The 25,252-nt window shown below is 39.0% G+C and overlaps 1 protein-coding gene across 3 annotated transcripts in view; it reads left to right on the top strand.

Annotated features, from left to right (window-relative positions):
* Positions 1 to 25,252, top strand: part of SWAP70 (switching B cell complex subunit SWAP70) — a 75,804-nt gene that overhangs the window by 30,481 nt on the left and 20,071 nt on the right. For all 3 annotated transcript variants that reach the window (XM_027579965.2, XM_027579967.2, XM_027579968.2), the window contains one exon: positions 12,260 to 12,433. In XM_027579965.2, the coding sequence (XP_027435766.1) occupies positions 12,260 to 12,433 (174 nt within the window). The remainder of the gene's footprint in view (positions 1 to 12,259; positions 12,434 to 25,252) is intronic.

Genomic DNA, 25,252 nt, shown 5'->3' on the forward strand with positions numbered 1-25,252 from the left:
TCATGCTACACATAAAGTTCTTCAAATTGTTTTTTTTAACTGAATGATATATTAGTGTCATTTTTCCATATTGTGTACACTTAGTTTAGATATGAAAGTAATCAGGGTGCCTGGGTGGCTCAGTTGGTTAAGCGACTGTCTTCAGATCAGGTCATGATCGTGGAGTCCCAGGATCGAGTCCCACATTGGGCTCCCTGCTCAGCAAGGAGTCTGCTTCTCCCTCTGACCCTCCCTCCTCTCATGTGCTCTCTCTCTCTCATTCTTTCTCTCAAATAAATAAAATCTTAAAAAAAAAGAAATGCTGTGTGAAATTAAAAGAAAAAAGATACGAAAGTAATCACATATTCACATGAATGGCTGAGAAATTCCTGCTTTTGCCTATTTATAACACCAAGCATGAAACTTTTGGATATATTTTAAAAATGCCTTTCAAAAAGTGACAATGATAATACTTTAAAATTAAAAATAAAATACATTTAAGGGGCCCCTGGCTGGCTAAGTCAGAGGAGCATGCGACTCTTGATCTTGGGGTTGTGGGTTTGAGCCCCATGTTGGGTGTAGAGATGACTTAAATAAATAAGTAAGCTTAAAAAAACATTTAAAAACTGTATTTTTCTATCACCTAAATACCACCATAACTATTTACATACTTTTTTCTATGGCTTCTTTGGATTTTTATTGCTGGATATGTATACTTTTTTTTATAGTTTAGTGTCTTTGTAATAGGTATAGTAATTAAAATTTATGATAATAAGTTAGTAGTTTGGAAAATGTCAAAGTGTTGATGAGGATTCTTTAAAAAAATCTCATGTTTTAGGGGCGCCTGGGTGGCTCAGTCATTAAGCGTCTGCCTTCGGCTTAGGTCATGGTCCCAGGGTCCTGGGATCGAGCCTGCTTCTCCCTCTCCCTCTGACTGCAGCTCCCCCTGCTTGTGCTCTCTCTCTCTCTGTCAAATAAGTAAATAAAATCTTAAAAAAATAAAAAATTGCACATTTTTCAGAAATTTTATTGCAAAGGTTGTCAAGATTACAATGTGTTCATTTATGTAGTGTTCTTTGTACCTATGTCTGTTATTCCACATTAGCCTCACAATTCAATTTTCTGCTCTTTGTTTTCTGTGTATGTGTTATATGTTTATTCCCTGCAGAGATGATAACATTGCTTTGATCATGCCTAATAATTAGGAAAAAAAGAGAAATTATACCAAAATGAAATGTAAGATTTAGTAAGACTCACAGAAGCCACAAATTGTGTGATTCCATTTACATGAAATGCCCCAAATAGGCAAACACATAGCGATAAAAAGTAGATTAGTGGTTGACAGAGGTTGAGGGGAGGTGGGAATGGTGAGTAACTACCAATGGGTTTGTGGTTTCTTTATGGGATGATGAAAATATTCTAGAATTAGATAGTGATGGTGGTTGCAAAACTGAATATATTAAAAAAGTATTGAGTTGTACACTTTAAAGTACAAATTTTATGGTATGTGAATTATATTTCAATAAAAAATGTTTAGGGGTGCCTCGGTGGCTCAGTTGGTTAAGCGTCTGCCTTTGGCTTGGGTCATGATCTCAGGGTCCTGGGATTGAGTCCCATATCAGGATCCCTGCTCAGCGGGGAGTCTGCTTCTCCCTCTCCCTCGGCTCCTCCCCCCATTTGTGCTCTCTCTCTCTCTCTCTCTCTTGCTCACTGTCTCTTCTCAAGTAAATCAAATCATTAAAAAATGTTTTAATCAAATTATACAGAAACTGATTAGTGAGGTCTCAAAACTTCATAGTATGATGCTGTACTATTTTCTGGAGTTTTTCCTGAGTGCTGTTCTGTTCATTGATGAGGTAGCTCACTTGTGTTCTGTAGTTGTATTATAAATAAATATGTCTTAAATTCCACAAATATTTGATGACCTGCTATGTGAGTGTGTTTAATCTTAAAAATTAAAGACAATCAGGGGTGCCTGTTGCTCAGTCAGTTAAGTGTCCCAACTCTTGATTTTGGCTCAGGTCGTGATCTCAGGGTTCTGAGATCGAGCCCTGCCTTGGGGTCTGCACTGGGTGTGGAGCCTGCCTAAGATTCTCTCCCTCTCCTTCTGTACTCCACCCCCCAGCCCTAAATTAAAAGACAATGAGCAGAATTATGTCTGTTATTAAAATATAGAACATACTGGGGGATATTCAGAAATCTGAAAATTGCCTTTTCAGTGCTAAAATTTTTGTGGGGTGGGCCAGTGGATAGGGAAATATGGTTTCATATCTCAAAGTGCTGTACTCTAATTCTGTATTTTGTTCTCCTTGATGTAACTTTTGTTAAATATCTTGAACTTTTAAGTTAAAAATTTTTTTTTTATTTTAGTATTTAGGTATTTTAAAGTTTTATAATTGGGGGAGAAAATATAGCAATATTTAAAAAGTTCAAAATAAACCACTAAGTTTGGAGAAAAACTTGTTCACAAAATGAGTGAGGATATGATGAAACAGTAAGTTCTTGTTTACATTAGTGCTTAGCCACCTGGAGTGGAATTTTGCCAGTCCTTCAATCCAAATAAAGCAGCCAAGGTTTCCATGTGTGGGTTTAAACTGAGCAAAGATTAGTGCCTTGTTTTGAAACGTGGTTGAAAAAGTGCCAATAGTGACTGGAGAATGTTAACATAAAGTTTAGAGATTGTAATCGGTTATGCAAAAGAAATAGAAAATAATGATTAAATTTGCAAGATGTGATATACATATCTGTGTGTGTCATATACATATATCTATCACACACACTATCTCATTTGATCCTTATGTTAATCCTGCAATGCATAACTGGAATTCTTATTCTCATTTAACTCAGGAGGAAACAGAGCATAAGGTTGCCTAACAAATAAGGGTTAGATAGATTTTAAACCTAAACCGTTTAATTTCTAGATCAGTGTTCTTTTAACTGTACTGTTGAGGGATTAATTACTTCCTTTTAGAATTATTGTTTTTCCAGTTATTAGGTATATAGGGGAAGGGGAAAGGGGCTTAAAAGCTGTTCTGACAAATCTCAAACTCTGTCAGCCTCTAGTTCTCTTAGGTTTTTTCTCAAAGGTTTAAGATGAGTCTTTTCTCTTAATTGGTATCTGGTGGTCTTTTTTTAATAAAGATTTTTATTTATTTATTTGACAGAGAGAGACACACAGCAATAGAGGGAACACAAGCAGGGGGAGTAGGAGAGGGAGAAGCAGGCTTCCCACTGTGCAGGGAGCCTGATGCGGGGCTCGATCCCAGGACCCCAAGATCATGACCTGAGCCGAAGGCAGACACTTAATGACTGAGCCACCCAGGTGCTCCGGTATCTGGTGTTCTTTAGTGTTCATTCTTACCACTTTTTCCCCAGGTGGTTTTAGAGGTTTTTTGACTTTGCCTAGGAGAATTATTCTGAAGGGGTTTTGGGACTAAGAGATAAATTATGTTGAAATTCACTTTCTAAAAAGTAATTTTTCCATTTGATTTCTGTATTTACTTCTTCAGAGATAATCATATTCCTGTTGTTCTTCACACTGATAGAATTTATTTTCAGCTTTCCTGAGACATCAAATGATTAATATGCCTGTGTTCTTGTATCAAATATTTTGCCTTCCCCGAGTGTTAGCTTTTTTAATTTTTTTGCTTGTTTGTTAAATTCCTTCTTTGGTAAAGAATGGAATTCTGTAAACATTTAGGAAGAATGTTTTTGTGAGCCTCCCCTCTCTTCTTTTGCAAAGAGACCTTATACCTGGATTATCTGACAGTGAATACTTGAAGAAAGCAGTATATATTACTACCTTTTTACTACTGAGCCCCAATAGACTACATCAAAAGCTAGTTCTGCTTCAGCATATTTATGTGGCAATCTAATTCTTTCATTGACATTTAATAGCCTGTTAGGCTTTTGGGTCTGAATCATTGTCAGTTCTTTTTCCTGATTCCACATGTTAAGGATTAGTCTGAGCTATTATGACTAAAACCAATAATCCATTGGCAAGATGCCAAGTCCTCATTGGGAAATCTGCCACTTTTCTAGCATAATCCTTTTCTTTTTGGCGTTTGGCTTTTTGGAAACATACATACACATGGAAGAAAAACAAAAGAAACCTTTCAGTTCAATATAATGTCCTTTCTCTAGAGGTTAGTAGCCTCTGCATTCTGTTTTCCTAGGCTGACATACCAAATGCTTGCTGGTCACATCAGTTCTAGTTCTTCCTTAAAATGAGGTTTCAAATTCTGTTATTCGAATCCTTATACCATCAGCAATCAAACTATCTTCAAATGGGTGCCTAACAACTGTCATTTATAGGAAGTCATACTGCTCTTAACTACCCCAAACCATGTTTTTATACAGTTCTTTTTATTGTCCTTTAGCCGATGTTATTTTTTCTTTCATTGTTGCTTAGGAGTTATATAGTATTATTTTGGCACAATGGCTGAGTTGGACTCTACATTTTCATCATCTTTGTGAAGTTATACAGCACTACAAACTTTTTTTTAATTTTAATTTTTTGAGAGAGGGAGAGCATGTGTTCAAGGTGGGGGGTGGTTGGAGAGGGACAGAGGGAGAGAGAGAGGGAGAGAATCTTAAACAGGCTCCATGCCCAGCACAGAGCCCGACATGAGGCTCTCTCTCACGACGCTGAGATCATGACCTGAGCGGAAATCAAGAGTTGGACATTTAATTGACTAAGTCACCCAGGTGCCCAGCATTAAAAACCTCTGGTGAAAAAAGAGGTTAAATGCTGAAACCTGTGGATGACTTTATGCCCATTAAGTACTGTGGCCAGCAATATAAGTCTTAAGAGTGATATAAAGAAATACTGTTTTTTAAAATAAAAGCCTTATTGAGATATTCACGTCATGCAATTTAATTATTTAAAGTGTATAATTCAGCGGTTCTTGGTATAACCACTTTTTTTTTAAGATTTTATTTATTTATTTGTCAGAGAGAGAGCATGCACAAACGGGGAGCGACAGGCAGAGGGAGAAGCAGACTCGCCGCTGAGCAGGGAGCCCGATGTGGGACTTGATCCCAGGACCTCGGGATCACGACCTGAATCGAAGGCAGACGTTTAAATGACTGAGCCACCCAGGCATCCTAGTCACTTAAAAAAAAAAAAAAAGATTTATTTGTGTATTTTAGAGAGAGAGTGAGCGTGAGTGGGGGGAGGGGCAGAGAGAGAGGGAGACATGTAGACTCCCCGCTGAGTGGGGAGCCTGACACAGGGCTCAGTGCCAGGATCCTGAGATCCTGGCCTGAGCTGAAACCAAGAGTCCAATGCTTAACCCACTGAGCCACCCAGTGTAGTGTAGTGTAGTCACTTTTTTATGCAGCCATCACCGTAGTCAATTTTAGAATATTTTCCTCACCTTCCTTCAAAAAAAACTGTATCTGTTAGCACTCACAGTCTCCTTCCCCACACTCCTAAGAAACCACTATTCTACTTTCTGTATGGATTTGCCTATTCTGGACTCACAAGAGTGAGGCCTTTTGCGTCTGCCTTGTTTCATTTAGCATGTCTTCAAAATTCATCTACATTGTTGCATGGTACCTCATTCCTTTTGATACCTGAATATTTCATTAATTTTTAAAAAAGATTTATTTATTTTAGAGAGCATGCATGAGGGGTGGGGAGGGGCAGGAGCAGTATGAGAGAGAGTCTCAAGCTGACTGCCTGTAGGTGGAGCTCGATCTCACAACCCTGATACCATGACCTGAGCTGAAATCAAGAGTCAGAAGCTTGAGCCACTCAGGTGCCGCTCTGCTAAATATTTTAAACAAGTGTTCTAATTAATTCTTTATATCAACTCCATGGGTTAAGTACCATCATCACTACCATTTTAAAGACAAAGAGACCGGGCCTTGGGTTATATTACTTGCCTCACCCAGCTGCTGAGTGGTATTCAGTGACTATATGATAATTTTGTCCTGTGGCTTTATAGCTATTCCCTTTTTGGTAGGCTTATATTTTATTTTTATTTTTTTCCCCACTCTTATAAATAATAGTGACTATCCTAGGTAAATCTTTATCTGACTCTGGTTCTCTTTTTAGGATAGATTATTTGAAGTAGAATTATTGATGGAAGAGTATGAATATTGTCTGAGAAAACAAATTCTGCAATCAATTTCCAAAGCATCAAATTGGCCAATTTCCCTGTCTTCTGAGAACTGTCTCTGTTTCACAGGAACTTTAGTCTTGAGCTGGTTTGGATGAAAACTCTAGTTTAGAAAACATGTGAGTTTAGTTTTGTAAATACTTTTAGTACTTTGAGTTGGAATTGAGGTCTATAAATAGCATTGCTATCTTGTATGGATTTTAGTGAAAAGGAAATATATGTTGAAAATGAGAACAACTCTACACATTTCTTTCTAGGGTATTGTCTTCCATTTGGATACCTTGAAACCACTGGCAGCCATTAGTAGTTTTCCAAAAGATGTGAGACTTTTGATTTATTATGTGTGATATAAACTGGGATTTTGAGCAGTGTATAATCTTAGATGAGATGGAATATGGACTCATAGATTTCTAGACCTTTTATCATTACAACAGACCTTGAGATCTTCTAAATATATAGATTTATTTTAATTAAGCAAGAATTAAATATTGAGCCCATACCCTTCAGTGGCTTGCTGTTGTTCTTAGGTGAAGCCCAACATCCTTATCATGGCATATAGGGCCATGTTCAGTTTGGCCTCTGCCACCCTCTCCAGCCTCCTTTTCTTCCTCTCCCCTTCTTGTTCACTTCAGTGCAGTTATGTTGGCCTTCTCTCTGTTCCCCACATTATCAAGACCCTTCCTGCCACAGAGCCTTCAGACATGTTGCTTCCTCTGTAGTAAGGCTTCTTCCACCCTAACATGCATCTAATTCCTGCTCATCCTGTAGGTCTCAGCTTGATTGTCACTTCCTCAGGGAGGTTTCTCCAGGTAGCACCCTACCCTTACCAGAGCTAACCTGCTGTCCTATAAAGTGTTCTCACACTATCCTCTGTTTTCCCTTTGTAGTATTTACCACAGTTTTCATCATGTAGATGGTTATGTTGTTGCATTGTTCGATACCTGAAAACCCTCCTGGAGTCTAACTTCTGTGACAGGCAAGGACTGGTTCACCATTGTCCAACTCTATTGATTACTTTCATTTTGTGCAGAAGTTTTAAAGTTTGAAATGGTCTTAGTTGTCCATTTTTGCTTTTGTTGCCTGTGCTGTATCATATCCAAGAAATCATTGCCTATTCCAATGTCATGAAGCTCTTCCCCTATGTTTTCTTGTAGGATTTTTATAGTTTCGGCCTTACATTTAGATTTTTACTCCATTTTGCATTAATTTTTGTATATGGTGTAAGATAAGAGCCCATTTTATTCTGCTACATATGGATATTCAGTTTTCCTAGCACCATTTGTTGAAGAGACTATCTTTTCCTTATTGTATAGTCTTGGCATCCTTGTTAAAGATTATTTGGCTGCATACATGAGGGTTTATTTCTGGGCTCTGTTTTACTGCTCTATATGTCTCTCCTTATGCTAGCTAGTACCATACTGTTTTGATTACTGTAGCTTTGTGATATATTTTGAAATTAGGAAGTATAAGGCCTCCACTTTTGTTGTTCTTCTTATTTTGGCTATTAAGATGTCCATCGACAGATGAATGGATAAAGAAGATGTGGTATATATATACAAGGGAATATTATGCAGCCATCAAAAGGAATGAGATCTTGCCATTTGCAACAACATGGTTGGAACTGGAGGGTGTTATGCTGAGTGAAATAAGTCAATCAGAGAAAGACATGTATCATATGATCTCACTGATGAGGAATTCTTAATCTCAGGAAACAAACTGAGGGTTGCTGGAGTGGGGGTGGGGTGGGAGGGATGGGGTGGCTGGGTGATAGACATTGCAGAGGGTATGTACTATGGTGAGCGCTGTGAATTGTGCAAGACTGTTAAATCACAGATTTGTACCTCTGAAACAAATAATGCAATATATGTTAAGGAAAAAAAAAAAAAAAGAAGAAGATAGCCGGAGGGGAAGAGTGAAGGGGGTAAATCAGAGGGGGAGACGAACCATGAGAGGTGATGGACTCTGAAAATGAACAGGGTTCTAGAGGGGATGGGGGTGGGGGGATGGGTTAGCTTGGTGATGGGTATAAAAGAGGGCACGTTCTGCTTGGAGCACTGGGTGTTATGCACAAACAATGAATCATGGAACACTACATCACAAACTAATGAAGTAATGTATGGTGATTAACATAACAATAAAAAAATTTAAAGAAAAAATTATTTTGGCTATTCATGGTCCTTTGAGATTCTGTGTGAATTTCAGCATGATGTTTTCTGTTTCTGGAAAAAAAATGCCCTTGGGATTTTGATAGGGATTGCATTGAATCTGTAAATTCCTTTGGTAGTATGGACATTTTAGCAATAGTAGGTCTTCCAATCCATGAACATGGGAGGTCTTTCCATTTATTTATATCATCTTTAATTTCTTTCAGTAACATTTTGTAGTTTTCAATGTACTAGTCTTTTGTCCCCTTGGCTAAGTTTATTCCTAAGTATTTTATTCTTTTTGATGCTATGCTAAATGGGATTTTTAAAAATTTCTTTTTTAGAAGGTTTGTTGTTAGTGTTTAGAAACACGACTGATTTTTAAGTGTTAATTTGTATCCTGCATCTTTGCCAATTTTTTTTATTAGTTCTAACAGGTTTTCTTTGTGGAATCTTTAGAGTTTTCTACATATAAGAAAGAACATGTTGGGGCACCTGGGTGGCTCAGATGGTTAAGTGTCTGCCTTCGGCTCAGGTCGTGATCCAAGGGTCCTGGGATCAAGCCCTGCATTGGGCTCCCTGCTCCGCAGGAAGCCTGCTTTGTCCTCTCCCACTCCCCCTGCTTGTGTTCCCTCTATTGCTGTGTCTCTCTCTGTGAAATAAATAAATCTTAAAACAAAACAAAACAAAAAAGAAAGAACATGTTATCTGCAAACAGGTAATTTTACTTCTTCCTTTCAAATTTGGATGCCCTTCCTTCTTCCCTCCCTCCCTCCTTTTTTTTCTTTTCTCTTTTCTTTTTCTTTCCTTTTCCTCTTTCTTTTTCTTTTCCTTTCCTTTTCCTTTTGCTTCTTGCCTGCTTGACTGCCTGCCTAATTGCTCTGACTAGGACTTTCAGTATTGTGTTCAATACAAGTGGTGAGAGTGGGCGTTCTTGCCTTATTACTGATCGTAGAAGAAAAACTTAGTTTTCCACTGTTGTGTACTATGTTAGCTGTGGGCTTTTCATATTGTTTTGTACTTTTAAAAAAATATGTAAATGCCTTCATTTAGTATGTTTTTATCCTTGAGCATGATTAAACTAAAGAATAGTGCATTAAATTTTAGAGAAAGGAATGAGCCAAACAATTTATTAAAATTAAGTTATACAGTGGACATGGATCAAAAAGCCACTATTTATTTCCTGGGAAAATTTATGGGGAATTTGCCTGGTTTCTGATGCCATTGCAATCTGATTTTTACCCAAATTTCTTGCCTATCTTGAAGGTAACTAGTAATCACTCAATTGCAAAACCAGTGGTCTTTTCTTAAACAACTCCTTTTTAATCTCTGTAGCATTTGACACTATTGATCAAACTTTCTTAACAGTTTCCTCACTCAATTTTCATATCTTTGTGGTCCTCCTACCACTTTGACTGTTCCTTCGGTCATCATAATTCCTCTTTCTCCTCTTGTTTTGTAAATGTCTATATCCCCTGAGGTTCTGTTTTTTTTTTTTTAAGATTTTATTTATTTATTTGACAGAGAGAGACAGCGAGAGCAGGAACACAAGCAGGGGGAGTGGGAGAGGGAGAAGCAGGCCTCCTGCTGAGCAGGGAGCCCGATGCAGGACTCGATCCCAGGACACTGGGATCATGACCTGAGCCGAAGGCAGACGACCAGTGACTGAGCCACCCAGGCGCCCTGAGGTTCTGTTTTTTGATCCCATCTCTTTTCTCCATTTATGTTTCCTGTCAGTGATCTCGTTGACCGCCATGGCTTCAGTCGTCATCAGCATACAGTTGATTCACAGATCTGCCTCTCCTCTTAGTCTACAGTTGCACTTTGTCTTTGGACACCTCCATCTAAATATCTTACCAGACCTTCAGGTTGAAGATGCTCATAACTGAAAACTTTATCTTTTCTTCTCCCTTGTTTTTGTCTCCATCCTGTGACGATTCCCTAAACCTGGCTGGTGTGATGTTTCTGCCATACCTTTGCTCATGCCATTTCCTTTCCTGTTTTTTGCAGTACTTTTCTTTGCATTCTTCATATACTTCAAGGTCCGCCTCAAATACCATCTTTCTGCAAAGTACTAATCTGGGCAGCCAATGACCTATTCTCATTCTCTGCTCTAAAACCCTTCAGTTGGGGGTTTCTTATAGTCTATTTCTTAAAATTACGAAGCCGTTTGTGATTTGGTCTGTGTTTGCTTTTCCAGCCATAAGTCTAGCCACTCCCCCTCAGGAACCCTATAATTCATCACATAATCTACACAGAATCACTTCTTGTTCTTCAGGGTAAGGCTACATGCTTTTGTGTACCTGTCATTTCCCCAAAGTGTTTTTTAGGGGTGCAGGGGAAATATCTGGCCTTATAAGGCTAATATGAGGTTTAAGTGAGAAACTGCATATAAAATGCCAAGCATACATTAAAAGTCTTCATAAATGGTGTTAAAGGAAAAAAAAAAAAAGAAAAAAGAAGCTGCAGTGGCAGCTACTGCTTTCTCTTCGTGGGATCAATTGTGTACGATTGGGGTGTGGGAAATGGTGCCAGACTGAGACAGGCTGCTGAAGGCAGAGCACAAAGGATATCTTCGTACTCCTGGGGAACTGGTGTACCAACCACAAATTCTAGGGAGAGGTCAAGAGAAATTTCTCCCTGGTGTCAGCTAGTGACTTCTTCCTTACCATACACATAACACTTTGTTTCTCTCTTTCCCAAAAGAAGTGCTTTGTTCATATGGTCCTGCCGCCCACTCTGCCTTCTCCTGTACATCTTCCTTATTGTCCCAGAATATGGCTTTTAACATGCAGGTTGTAAGGGGTGCCTGCATGGCTCAGTCAGTTAAATGTCTTGATTTCGGTTCAGGTCCTGATCGGGTCCTGGGATTGAGATATAGCACAACTTCTTTATCCATTCATCTATCGATGGACACTTACTTTGTTTTCATGTATTAGCTATGGTAAATAATGCTGCTAGGAACATGGGGGTGCAGATATTTTTTTTTGAGTTAGCATTTTTGTTACCTTTGGTTATATTCCAGAAGTTGAATTGCTGGATCATATGGCGTTTCTTAAAACAAATTTTTGAGGATCCTCCATACAGTTTTCCATAGTGACTATAAACTCTTTGATATTTAATGATCCTTTAGGACCCTACTCTGTTGTCATGTCACTTTTTCTGCAAATCTTCCCCCAGTTCTTAAGACTGGATTAGTTCCTCAGTGTTCCCACAGAACCCTCTGCTTACCTCTATTATAGTACTTACCACACTATATTGTAATTGTCTTGGCTTTCCTTGGAGACATGGGCTAGTATTATATTCAGTATCTTTGCATTATCCCTGACAGATAATAATTACTATCTAAATTTTATCTGTTGAATGAGTGAAAAACTAATGAATTATACATGGTATTATATTAGAATTTGTCTATTGCATATCTGTTTTCCCTAATAAACTGAATATTCTATGAGCAGAGACCAAGTTCTTCATCTTTATATCCTTAATTTGTAGCATAGTACTTGGCTCATAATAGATGCTGAGGGAATAGTGAATGCATGGTTGAATGACTATGGCAGGGCTGTCTTTTTAGAATTTCAGTTAAAGTTTGTTTTTGTTTTCAAAAGAAAATGTCTTCTTTGACTATATAGGTAAAGATGAGATATCTGCATGTGGCTCATACTGAGTAATTGATATTCTCCACTCCTCTGTACCAGGGTTGGTAGTTTTATTTAGAAGAGAACATGTACATGTGAAAAAAGAACTATTCGACAAGCTAGTATTTTATGTGCCAAGTCAGTGATTTGGACAGATAGATGTTGCTTTAGTGTCAGGCTAAATATAACATCTTAATTGGGCTTTTGAAAGTGTGGTACACAAGCAAGTACTTAGAAAATGGTTATTAGTTAATTGGATTGGTGAAAGTGGAAACCTGTATCTGTTTTACTTGGCTTATATCCTGCTTATTTTGGAATATTTCCTCATTCATTAGAATTTTTTCACTGAAATTTTAATTCAATTCTTTTTTAGGTCCAAGACAACTTTGACAAGATTGAATTCAATAGGATGTGTTGGACCCTCTGTGTCAAAAAAAACCTCACCAAGAGTCCCCTGCTCATTACAGAAGAAGATGCATTTAAAGTATGGGTTATTTTCAACTTTCTCTCTGAGGACAAGTATCCATTAATTATCGTGCCAGAAGAGGTAAGGTGTGGTTCTGGGAAGTTCTCACATGGTGATCAAAGCATTTAATAGATCTAGCTTGGAAGTACTGTGTTAATTCAGTGTAGATATAGAAGGACATCTGGGACTAGTGTTTTTAGATCAGAGGCAAAACAGCCTGAATCCAGAAAAGTCCAAAACTCAATGATTTGGGGTCATGTAATACCCCTGGAGATTTGCAGACAGGGTGGGATTTTTCATTTCTAAATTGCTATAATTATAGATGAATCTGTCCTCATATCCAGAGTCTTTATTCAGTACAAGTCACAACATAATTTTCTGTCTACTTACATATTGGCAAAACCAGTATGGCATTTTAGGAAAGCAGGGCAAAATTGGCTGAGTGATGCTATATGGTAAACATAGAATCCACAGTGCTATTTCTCAAGACTGTTTCATGTGAGGAAATACTACCCTTGTTTCAAAGTCCAGAATGGTGACTTTTTATTGTACTTTACAAAGTAAATGAAAAAGGGCATTTCCTTATTCTGTTCTGACTTCTTTTCCCTGAGCTTCCAAAGGAAAAAAAAAAGACAGGTGTAGGGTTTCTGTGCTATCTTAACTGCCTTAAAAAATTATATATGTAATACATGCTTATTATAGTAGTAAATACAGAAAAGACTAATTTGCAGAATTACAATCAGGTATAGTGTTCCCCTTAAAAGAAATCTGTCATTCCTTAACTTTTGACAAATTATTTCACCTCTTGAGTTTTAATTTCCTCACCTACAAAATAGGGCTCATCACAGTGTTAAAGGGTAGGAGGTTCTGCATTTAAAGGACTTAGCTCAGTACCTGGCATGTAAGATGTACTCAGTAAATAGTGTCAACTCTTGTGACTACTGTTATTGCATTTTTACACACTAGTCTGCTTATTTCCTTAGGACAGATTTCTAGCAGTGGAGTTCTGAGTCCTAAAAAACACACTTTCAAGGTATTTGATGAACAAGGCAGAATTGCCTGTCAGAAAGGCCATACCAGGGCGCCTGGGTGACTCAGTTGGTTAAGCGACTGCCTTCGGCTCCAGTCATGATCCTGGAGTCCCGGGATCGAGTCCCACATCGGGCTCCCTGCTCGACGGGGAGTCTGCTTCTCCCTCTGACCCTCTTCCCTCTCGTGCTCTCTATCTCTCATTCTCTCTCTCTCAAATAAATAAAATCTTAAAAAAAAAAAGAAGAAAGGCCATCCAATTTATATACCTGATTGAGAGGGCCTGTTATTACTTCTCCTGCCAATACAGAGTCTAGTCTGTGATTTCTGTGATTCATATTCATGTTAGGAAAATCTCTTTAAAAGTTCATACTGCAATATTTTATTTAAAGTCAGCAAGCATTTATTGACTGCCAACAATAAGCAAGGCGCCAAGAGGAATGCAGAGGGAAAAAGATTGCTTCCTGCCTTCAAGGAATTTGTAGTCTGCTCAAGGAAAAAAAATAAGTGAAGTGTAATTCGAAGCAAAATAGATTACCTGTTATAAGAGAGGTGCAAACGCCATGCAAATACAGAGAAGGGAAAGATTTATTCCAGCTTGGGGGAAGTAAGTAAGGAAGGCTTTGTAAGAGGCAATGTAATATAATGGGCAAAAGTTGGGTCTTAAACTTTTTCCATAAAGGGCCAGACAATAAATATTTGAGGCTTTGTGGCCCTCTTGGGCCATACTGTCTCTGTTGCAGTTACTTAAATCTGCCGTTATGGCAAGAAAGCCGTCATAGACAGTATGTTGCTGTGCTTCAATAACATGGACTTTGAAATGTGAATTTGTGAATTTTATATAATATTCATGGATCATGAAATATTATTCTTTTTTTTTTTCCTCCCAACCACTTAAAACTGCAGAAACTGTTCTTAGGTCATGAGTGTATACAGACATGTCATGAGCCAGATTTGGCTGAGGGGACTAGAGTTGATTCGTGGTCTGTCATTTGCTGTTCCCTGGTTAAGGGCAGGGGTCTGCAGTCAGATTTCCTGGATTTGAATTCTAGCTCTATCACTGTTCACTAGCTGTGTCGCTTTGGATGATATACATCATTTGTTTTTGCTGCAGTTTCTTCAACTATACAATAGGGTTAATGCTAGTATCTACCTCCTCCTGTTCTTATGAAGATTGGACAAGGAGAATGCCTGACCCTTGGAAAGTGCTCATTAAATGTTTACTTTTATCTTTATGGGGACAGTAGCACTTGTGCTGGGCCTTAAAAGATAGGAAGAATTTTGACTAATGGAGAAGAATTCTGGATGGAAGACACAGTGGGCAAGGTTATATGAGTCAGGAAAGCAAAAGGCGTGTTTTGAGGTGAGTGAGGTATTCCGCCTGTCTGAATAGCTACTTGTCTGAATACACTTACTTAGAAACAGCTGGACGGACTGATTGAAGCCAAAAAGATATTTGGTAGCCCACAGAATTGTTGTGATGGCAGAGAAACCAGGTTTGAATGGTATCCGTCTGGAACTATACTTGTCACTCCAATGAGGAACCACAAGGAAAATGCTGCTACCACTAGAGGGAGGGGGATTATACTTGTGCTGTGGAACACCTCTGGCCCTGCACATAGTGTAGCCCGGGACTCCAATCTTCCTGCAGCTCTTCTTTCTGCCAGAGAGAGTTTTCTGTGTCCACTTTCCAGTTCAGTCAGGGGATAACACATCTAATTGGTATGGCCTATGTCAGGTACCATGAAGTAGCTGCAAAGGAGGCCTGTAAAGGATCCATTTGCATTTTTAACTTATATATTGGGAGGTAGGGAATTGTCTAGACATAAGAAGGGGATTAGATGCTAGGCAGTCAAAAAGAATGACACCTGCCATTTCTAACTGGAACATGATGGCTCTGAAGAGGAGTGGTAGTAGATGAGTCTAGAAAGAGTTTTGACTTTATCCTGTAGGCAGTGGGGCACTATGAGCCACTGATGATTTTTAAGCAAGAGAGTGACAAGTAAATAGATGAAATACGGAGAGATGGGAGATGGGAACTTGAGAGAAGATAAGTGGTATTTGAGGACTGAAGTATAGTAATGTCAGTGAGGATGGAAAAGAAGGTCAGATGGGAGAGATCCCGAGGTGACAGGACTAAGTTCATAGTGCCTGACTATGGACAGGTTTCAGGCCTGGGCGATCAGGAGGTAATATAGTGTGGTTGTTTAAAGCATGATCTTTGATAGGGCGCCTGGGTGGCTCAGTTGTTAAGCGCCTGCCTTTGGCTCAGGTCTTGATCCCAGGGTCCTGGGATTGAGCCCCGCGTCGGGCTCCCTGCTCAGCGGGGAGTCTGCTTCTTCCTCTCCCACTCCCCCACTTGTGTTCCCTCTCTCACTGTCTCTCTCTCTGTCAAATAAATAAGTAAAGTCTTTTAAAAAAAAATAAAGCATGATCTTTGAAATCAGACTGCCTGGTTTAAATCCCGACTTCTACCACTTTTTAACTATGTAATCTTGAAGAGATTGAAGAGATTACTTAATCTCTTTGTTTGGGTTTCCTCATCTGTAAAGTGGGGATAACTATTTCATTTATTGGACTCTTGTGAGGACTAAAATAGTTGATGATGTGAAACATTTAATATAGTGTCTCGCCCCATGATAAGTGCTAATTGACAGTGTGTATGTGTGTGTGTGTGTGCGCGCGTGCGCGTGCATGTATGAATGAATGATTGGATGATGAATAAGATGGGGATATGGTGCCTGATGAAGGGTTGGGTATATTGGTATTTTAGGTGGAACATATTTGTGGAGCTGTCCTGTATTCAACTGGAAGTGCACATCTAGGGCTTGTGGGAGGCCCGGACTAGAGACAGAAGTGGGGAAGCCATGGAAGGAGATTAGATCAGGGAGGAAGAAACTGTTGTGGGAGAAGTGAGGGCTGAGGACAGAACTTTGGGGACTGTTTCTGTAGCAGGAAGAGGAAGTAGATTTGGTACAGGAAGCTGAATTGAATAGTCTATAAGGTAGGAGGAGAACTGGGAGAGTGTTGAGTCATGGGTGCCAAAGAAAGAAAAAGTTCTAAGAAGCAGGAAAGTAGTTACTGGCATTAGATGTTGCAGAAAAATTAGAGAGTGATGAGTGAGAAGTTGCCCTGGGATTTACCAATTAGGTGGTCATTGGTAATCAAGTAGAACACAGTTTAACTGTAGTGGTGGGAACAGTTTCTTACTGCTTAGTAACAGTAATGATGTAATAGTGCAAATATGTTAAAGGAGACATAAAGAATAAAACGTACTATAGAGTCTTGCACACCAATGTTGTCTAGTTTAATACAGAGAAATATAGAAGGGAATGGAAAATTGATAGGTGTTGAAAAAGATGTACTGATGGCATTTTAAAAACCTAGCTGTTGCTTGGAAGAATTATGCTAATAAAACTTCCAGTATTGTCTTTTAAGACATTTTGTAGTTACTCTGTGTTCTAAATTTATTTGTGTTTTCTTTGGAACTGGAGGTGGGGTGGGTCTCTTAACTGTGAACATGTGATGTTTGGGTTCTTTGCATCACTGAAATATTCCTGGTGGACTTGAAAGTGATCTTGTCCTGATTTCAGTATTAGAAATTAGGAAGTAGGGGCGCCTGGGTGGCTCAGTCGTTAAAGTGTCTGCCTTCGGCTCAGGTCATGATCCCAGGGTCCTGGGATCAAGCCCCGCATCAGGCTCCCTGCTCGGCGGGAAGCCTGCTTCTCTCTCTCCCACTTACCCTGCTTGTGTTCTCTCTCCGGCTGTGTCTCTCTCTGTAGGATAAATAAATAAAATCTTAAAAAAAAATTAGTAAGGAAACTTACCTTATTCCTCAAGGCAGCACTTGTGTGATGTGGAGGACTTGTCATTGGTTTTAAATCATTGTTGAGCCACAGGCTGTGAAGGGAGCCGGCCAGCGCCAGCTTCCTGACTGCTTTGCCTAAGAAACTGAAAAGATTTATGCCCCAGGTGGCCCGAAGAACTGGGACCCATGTGAGCCTTGTGGTGTGCCATGATTCTAACCTTTCCTGTGCCCCAGGGCCCCACCAAGACTCCACAGTATGCCTACCTTCATCTTTGTGGGCTGATCGTAACGTCTTTGGTCCCCTTTTCTTTTATTTATTTTTACCAGATGCTATCTAGTATTTATATAAAATATAATTCTTTATTTGTCTAAAATTTATCTATTATTCATTTAGGAAAAAAAGCTGTTAGAATGTTTAATTTTTTTTTTTTTTTGGTCCTGTTTCTAAACAAATTAATCTCATTTGAGAAGGGAATAGCCTCTCTGACTTGTTTAGAATAGGCAGGCAGCATACCTTGTCATGTTCTTGTTTGGACTTACTCTGTTTTGACCTCCCTAACTCCTTCAGCATTTCTTCTGCTTAGATGTATAATTTCTCTGTGGCCTGGAGTACTTGTGTGGGGAAAGAAGGAATCATTGGGACAGATTTATGTGGAATTGCTTTGTCCGGTTGCTGAACCAGCTTCCTGAGGTTTAAAATACGGTTTTGTATTTATTAAGCTCTTAGCGCATCTACTGTCCTTGGACCAACCACTGTAACTCAAGGTCACACTATTTTACGGAAAATACTAGAGTCATAATATTTCTTAAGGTGGCCATTGTTTGTTACATTTTGCTTCCTTCCTAAATACTTTAATAACATTTTTAAAAAAACATATTTTGAAGTAGTTTTAGACTTAGAGATTTTAATAAAATTTAATGTAAAGGCAGGTACATTTTAAAAATAAAATTTGAAATATAATGTCTCAATTTGTCATGAGTGTATCTATGAATTTAATTTGTAATCTTACCAACAGTTTTTAGGCTTTATACATTTAAGGTGATTTTAATGTTTCTAATCATTCATCTACCATAATGATTATTTGTATTTTAAGTCCAGAATGTTTTTAACTAAGATTTTATTCTCTAGCTTCAATTAATACTATAAAAGATAAAAGAAACAGTGGTAGTTATATGATAGTGGTAGTTATATGAATAATATAAGTTATATAAATGTTTGCTTTTGACTCTGTTTCCCATCACCTAGAAAGCAGTGTCAAAAATATTAGAGTTAACATGCAGAAGTCAAGGTACGGTATGTTCCTGTTTAAGATGGTTCTATAATTTTTGTCAAATGATATTCCTGGAAATGTGTGTCGGTATAGTTTTTTCATTAGTATTCATTTTCCACAGAGCCAAGAACAAAACAGGATGTGTCTGTTGTGGGCTTATTTGGAGGAATTGCCTTGATGCAATTAAATATCAAACCTGAAATAGTTTTAAGAGACCCTTAGTGAAATAAGACCTGAATTGTTGTTAAGCCAATAAAGGCCCTTTTTAATGATGACAGGGAAAGAACTTTTAACAAAATAATTTTTGGAGCCAAAGGCCTCAAAAATCACATGCAGCCTGAAAGTTTATTCTTTGTTATTTTTGGTAAAACTTGCTTGGAAGGAGGAAGTAAGCTGCTTCCTGAAACTGAATGAGCTCTTAGAATTGATGCAGGCCACTCGAGACTAACACAGCAGCACGTGATTTATTATTTAGTATAATTGAATAGTTGAGAATGGGAATGTTTGTCTCTCCCTCGCCCAGTATAATGAATTAAGAGGCCCTTCAGTTATTTGCTAATGATGTGTATGATTGTGTTGAAAGTCAGCAGGAAATGAATCTAGATAATTTGTCTGGGACAGTCCCTGGTAATGCTGAGCAGATGCTTGGTACTGATGACAAACTCAGAAGGCTTTGGGAGTACACCTTCAGAAAGGTTCAGAATGAGCCTGGGAAGCTGTCTCTAGGGCTGAGTTTGCTGCTAAGAGGCACTCTGAGTTACTAACATTATAAAAGACCATTCCAGATACAAGAGGAACTGAAGCTTGCAGTGGGAGGGCCTTGGGTGTATTCACAGGGGTAAGTGAGGAAAAGCTGAGGCTGTTTCTTGACTAGTTGTAAGAATGGTCATTCAGTTGCACCATTTCTTGTCACATCTGTACATGTGACTGTATGCACATACGTGTCTTCTGTTGGCCTTACTACTAAAACTTTTAGCTGTGCTTGCACTACCTTTATCCCGAGTTGTGATCAGACAGCATGGGCCCTTCTTTTTGCTGTATTAGGGAGACTGAACTTCTGTACATGTTAATGCCTCTAAGATATTTTACTTTGGGCATTTATTTATCTTAATGTCCTTTTTGACTTTCTTTTCCTCTCTTGTCTCTCTTTAATCTCTTCTTGTAGTCTTTTTTCCTTTTCTGCCCCATTCTCTCCTCTTTCTCTCTCTTCTTGACCATTTTTTTTCTTTCTCCTCCACTGACTATCCCTGTTACTTCTTCTTTTTTAAAAGATTTTATTTTTTGGGGCGCCTGGGTGACTCAGTTGGTTAAACCGCTGCCTTCAGCTCAGGTCATGATTCCAGAGTCCTGGGATCGAGCCCTGCATCGGGCTCCCTGCTCATGCAGGAAGCCTGCTTCTCCCTCTGCCTGCTGCTCCCCCTGCTTGTGCTCGCTCGCTCTCTCTCTCTCGCTCTCTCTCTCTCTGTGTCAAATAAATTAAATAAAATCTTCAAAAAAAAAAAAGATTTTATTTTTAGGAAATCACTACACCCAACGTGGGGCTTGAACTCAAAATGCCAAGATCAAGAGTTGCATGCTCCACCAACTGCGCCAGCGAGGCACAAATGAAATTGTTTTTTGTTTTGTTTTGTTTTGTTTTTTTTAAGTAAGCTCTACCCAACGTGGGGCTTGAACTCACAACCTGAGATCGGGAGTCACATGCTCTACGGACTGAGCCAGCCAGCACCAACCCCCCAATCCCTGCTACTTCTATTTAAAAGCCAAGAAAATAATAGTATCTGTTAAGCTTAACAGTACATGATCTGTCTCCAACAAGAGAAAGGAAAGACCTAAGTGTGTTTTTCTCCAGCAAGTAAACATTTGTTGACTACCTACCATATGCTAGATTTAGGAGAGAAGATCATTTTCGTACTAGAGGACTTTATAGTATTTCATCAAATTAAATCCTTAGAACTCTTGATATTTTTGACTTCATGAAATTTTGTGGATGTACCTTTCTTTGCAAGCATGTTTTTCCTATTGCTGGCATTCTTTCTCTGCAAAAATATGTTATTTCACAGACATCATTATAACCAAATTATTGGAAGTGCAAAGGAGAGAAAGAAAAATTAACTCACAATCTTATCTGTAACAAATTAGACTTGCTGTGTCTGTGTTTTCCTCTAGTATTTGTCAAAATATTTGTGTAATCTTTATGCAGTGGAAATTATAGGTAAATTTAATTTCGCATTCTTCTTTGTTATTTCATAAATGCCTCCTAAAATGTAATTTTTATTTTTTAGAAAGGTATTTATTTATTATTTTTTTAAGTTTTATTTTATTATGTTACATTAATCACCATACATTACATCATTAGTTTTTGATGTAGTGTTCCATGATTCATTGTTTGTGTATAACACCCAGTGCTCCATTTAGTACATGCCCTCTTTAATACCCATCACCAGGCTAACCCATCCCCCCACCCCCCTCCCCTCTAGAACCCTCAGAGTCCATCGTCTCTCATGGTTTGTCTCCTCCTCCGATTCCCCCCCTTCATTCTTCCCTTCCTGCTATCTTCTTCTTTATTTTTTAACATATAATGTATTGTTTGTCTCAGGGGTACAGGTCTGTGATTCATCAGTCTTACACAATTCACAGCGCTCACCATAGCACATACCCTCCCCAATGTCTGTCACCCAGCCACCCCATCCCTCCCACCCACCACCACTCCAGCAACCCTCAGTTTGTTTCCTGAGATTAAGAATTCCTCATATCAGTGAGATCATATGATACATGTTTTTCTCTGATTGACTTATTTAGCTTAGCATAATACCCTCTAGTTCCATCCACGTCATTGCAAATGGCAAGATTTCATTTTTTTGATGGCTGCATAATATTCTATTGTGTGTATACACACACACACACACACACACACACACACACACACACACACACACTACATCTTTATCCATTCATCTATTGATGGACATCTTGGCTCAAAGCAGCAATTGTGGACATTGCTGCTATAAACATTGGGGTGCATGTACCCCTTCAGATCACTACATTTCTTTGGGGTAAATACCCAGTAGTGCAATTGCTGGGTCATCGGGTAGCTCTATTTTCAATTTTTTGAGGAACCTCCGTAGTGTTTTCCAGAGTGGCTGCACCAGCTTGCATTCCCACCAACAGCGTAGCAGGGTTCCCCTTTCTCCACATCCTTGCCAACATCTGCCGTTTCCTGACTTGTTAATTTTAGCCATTCTGACTGGTGTGAGGTGGTATCTCATTGAGGTTTTGATTTGGATTTCCCTGATGCCGAGCGATGTTGAGCACTTTCTCATGTGTCTGTTGGCCATCTGGATGTCTTCTTTGGAGAAATGTCTGTTCATGTCTTCTGCCCATTTCTTGATTGGATTATTTGTTCTTTGGGTGTTGAGTTTGATAAGTTCTTTATAGATTTTGGATACCAGCCCTTTATCTGATACGTCATTTGCAAATATCTTCTCCCATTCTGTCGGTTGTATTTTGGTTTTGTGGACTGTTTCCTTTGCTGTGCAAAAGCTTTTTATCTTGATGAAGTCCCAATAGTTCATTTTTGCCCTTGCTTCCCTTGCCTTTGGCGATGTTTCTAGGAAGAAGTTGCTGCGGCTGGGGTCAAAGAGGTTGCTGCCTGTGTTCTCCTCTAGGATTTTGATGGACTCCTGTCTCACATTTAGGTCTTTCAAACATTTTGAGTTTATTTTTGTGTGTGGTGTAAGGAAATGGTCCGGTTTCATTCTTCTGCATGCGGCTGTCCAATTTTCCCAACACCATTTGTTGAAGAGACTGTCTTTTTTCCATTGGACATTCTTTCCTGCTTTGTCAAAGATGAGTTGCCCATAGAGTTGGGGGTCCATTTCTGGGCTCTCGATTCTGTTCCATTGATCTATGTGTCTGTTTTTGTGCCAGTACCATACTGTCTTGATGATGATAGCTTTGTAATAGAGCTTGAAGTCCGGAATTGTGATACCACCAGCTTTGCTTTTCTTTTTCAACATTCCTCTGGCTATTTGGGGTCTTTTCTGGTTCCATACAAATTTTAGGATTATTTGTTCCATTTCTTTGAAAAAAGTTGATGGTATTTTGATAGGGATTGCATTGAATGTGTAGATTGCTCTAGGTAGCATTGACATCTTCACAATGTTTGTTCTTCCAATCCATGAGCATGGAACATTTTTCCATTTCTTTGTGTCTTCCTCAATTTCTTTCATGAATATTTTATAGTTTTCTGAGTACAGATTCTTTGCCTCTTTGGTTAGATTTAGTCCTAGGTATCTTATGGTTTTGGGTGCAATTGTAAATGGGATCAACTCCTTTCTCTTTCTTCTGTCTTGTTGGTGTATATAAATGCAACTGATTTCTGTGCATTGATTTTATATCCTGCCACTTTACTGAATTCCTGTATGAGTTCTAGCAGTTTTGGGGTGGAGTCTTTTGGGTTTTCCACATAAAGTATTATGTCATCTGCAAAGAGTGAGAGTTTGACTTCTTTGCCGATTTGGGTGCCATTTATTTCTTCTTTTTGTTGTCTGATTGCTGTGGCTAGGACTTGTGGTACCATGTTGAATAGCAGTGGTGATAGTGGACATCCCTGCTGTGTTCCTGACCTTAGGGGGAAAGCTCCCATTTTCTCCCCATTGAGAATGATATTCGCTGTGCGTTTTTCATAAATGGCTTTTATGATATTGAGGTATGTACCCTCTATCCCTACACTGTGAAGAGTTTTAATCAAGAAAGGATGCTGTACTTTGTCAAATGCTTTTTCTGCATCTACTGAGAGGATCATATGGTTCTTGTTCTTTCTTTCATTAATGTATTGTATCACATTGATTGATTTGCGGATGTTGAACCAACCTTGCAGCCCAGGAATAAATCCCACTTGGTCGTGGAGAATAATCCTTTTAATGTACTGTTGGATCCTACTGGCTAGTATTTTGGTGAGAATTTTTGCATCCATGTTCATCAAAGATATTGGTCTGTAATTCTCCTTTTTGATGGGGTCTTTGTCTGATACTGGGATCAAGGTAATGTTGGCCTCATAAAATGAGTTTGGAAGCTTTCCTTCCATTTCTGTTTTTTGGAGCAGTTTCAGAAGAATAGGTTTAATTCTTCTTTAAATGTTTGGTAGAATTCCCCTGGGAAGCCATCTGGCCCTGGGCTCTTGTTTCTTGGGAGATTTTTGATGACTGCTTCAATTTCCTTAGTGGTTATGGGTCTGTTCATAAAATATAATTTTAAGTATTTGTGTAATACCCCACTCAGTACAAAAGGAAGTAACGTTGATGGGGTATGTACTCTGTCAGACACTATGCAAAATAATCAGTACTTGTCTCGTTTTATCCCCATAGTCGTTCTATATGATAAGTGTTAGTATGTCCATTTCATAGATGAAAAAATTGAGGCTTAGCTTAGTTTATTTTAGTAAATGTTAATTGAGCTCTACCACATTCTAAGCATGATACTGATTTCTGGAGATTCAAAGATGGGTGGGACATGATCCCTAGTATAAAGAATTCAGAAAATGGTAGGGAAGAAAATGAGTAAAGAGGTGATTTCAGTACTGTATGCTAAGTGCAGTGACATAGAAGACCACCTGACCTGGATTAGGGTTGGTCAGAGCAGTTTTCCTAGAGCAGTGCTTCTCAGACTTTAATGTGCATGTGGAAGTACCTGGGATTCTTATTATAATGCAGATTTTGATTTTGGGGTCTTTGGTAGGGTCCAAGGTTCTTCATTGCTAACAGGCTTCTAAGTGATGCCGATGCTGCTGTTCCACACACCTCACTTGAAGTAGGAATAGCCTAGACAATACAGATTTTGAATGAATACCAGTTAGCCGGGTATAGAGATGAGAAGAGGTATTCAAAACAGAGAGGACAGCATGGGGAAAGGCACAGAAGCATAAAAAAGTGTGTTAAATTGGTATACTCTTTATAATCTATGGCAGGTGTTGGCAGACTATGGCTCATTGCTGATTCTAACCCATAGCCTATTTTTGTATAGCCCATGTGCTAAGAATAGTTTTTACATTTTTTTAAAGATTTTATTTATTTATTTGACAGAGAGAGACACAGCGAGAGAGGCAACACAAGCAGGGGGAGTGGGAGAGGGAGAAGCAGGCTTCCCGCCGAGCAGGGAGCCCGATGCGGGGCGCGGGGCTCGATCCCAGGACCCCGGGATCATGACCTGAGCTGAAGGCAGCCGCTTAACGACTGAGCCACCCAGCTGCCCTAGTTTTTTACATTTTTAAAGCATAAAACAAACAAAAAACCAATCCAAACAAAAAGTAACTTTAATAGAGATGCACAAAGCCTAAAACATTTACTACCTAATCCTTTACAGAATAAGCTTGAGACCTCTAACCTGGTATGGTGAAGTGTAAAATCTGCAATGGGCATAGTGGAAGACGTGTTAGAGATAGGTAGTCAGCCGGGGTGGGGCTGGGAGGGTGGTACTTACCAAGGGACACAGAGGAGCTTGGTCTTTGTCCTTGAGGTGCTAGAGAGCCAGCACAGGATTTAAAGAGGGAGGTGACAGGCTCAGCTTGTGTTTTAGAAAAATCTCTCTAGCAGCATATAGATGCAAGGGAGCAATGCTGGAGTCAAGGATACCAATTGGGAGGCCTGAACAAAGGAAGATGGACTAGGAGGGGATGGATTTGAGAACTGCTGGAACAGAGTTTTTCATTCTCTTTTGACTGTAATCCATAGGAAGATAGGTGTTTTATTTCATGACCCAGCACACATAGACACACCCACAATGCCAAACTTTTCA

This window comes from Zalophus californianus, chromosome 11 (genome assembly GCF_009762305.2).
Source record: "Zalophus californianus isolate mZalCal1 chromosome 11, mZalCal1.pri.v2, whole genome shotgun sequence".
Taxonomy (NCBI): domain Eukaryota; kingdom Metazoa; phylum Chordata; class Mammalia; order Carnivora; family Otariidae; genus Zalophus; species Zalophus californianus.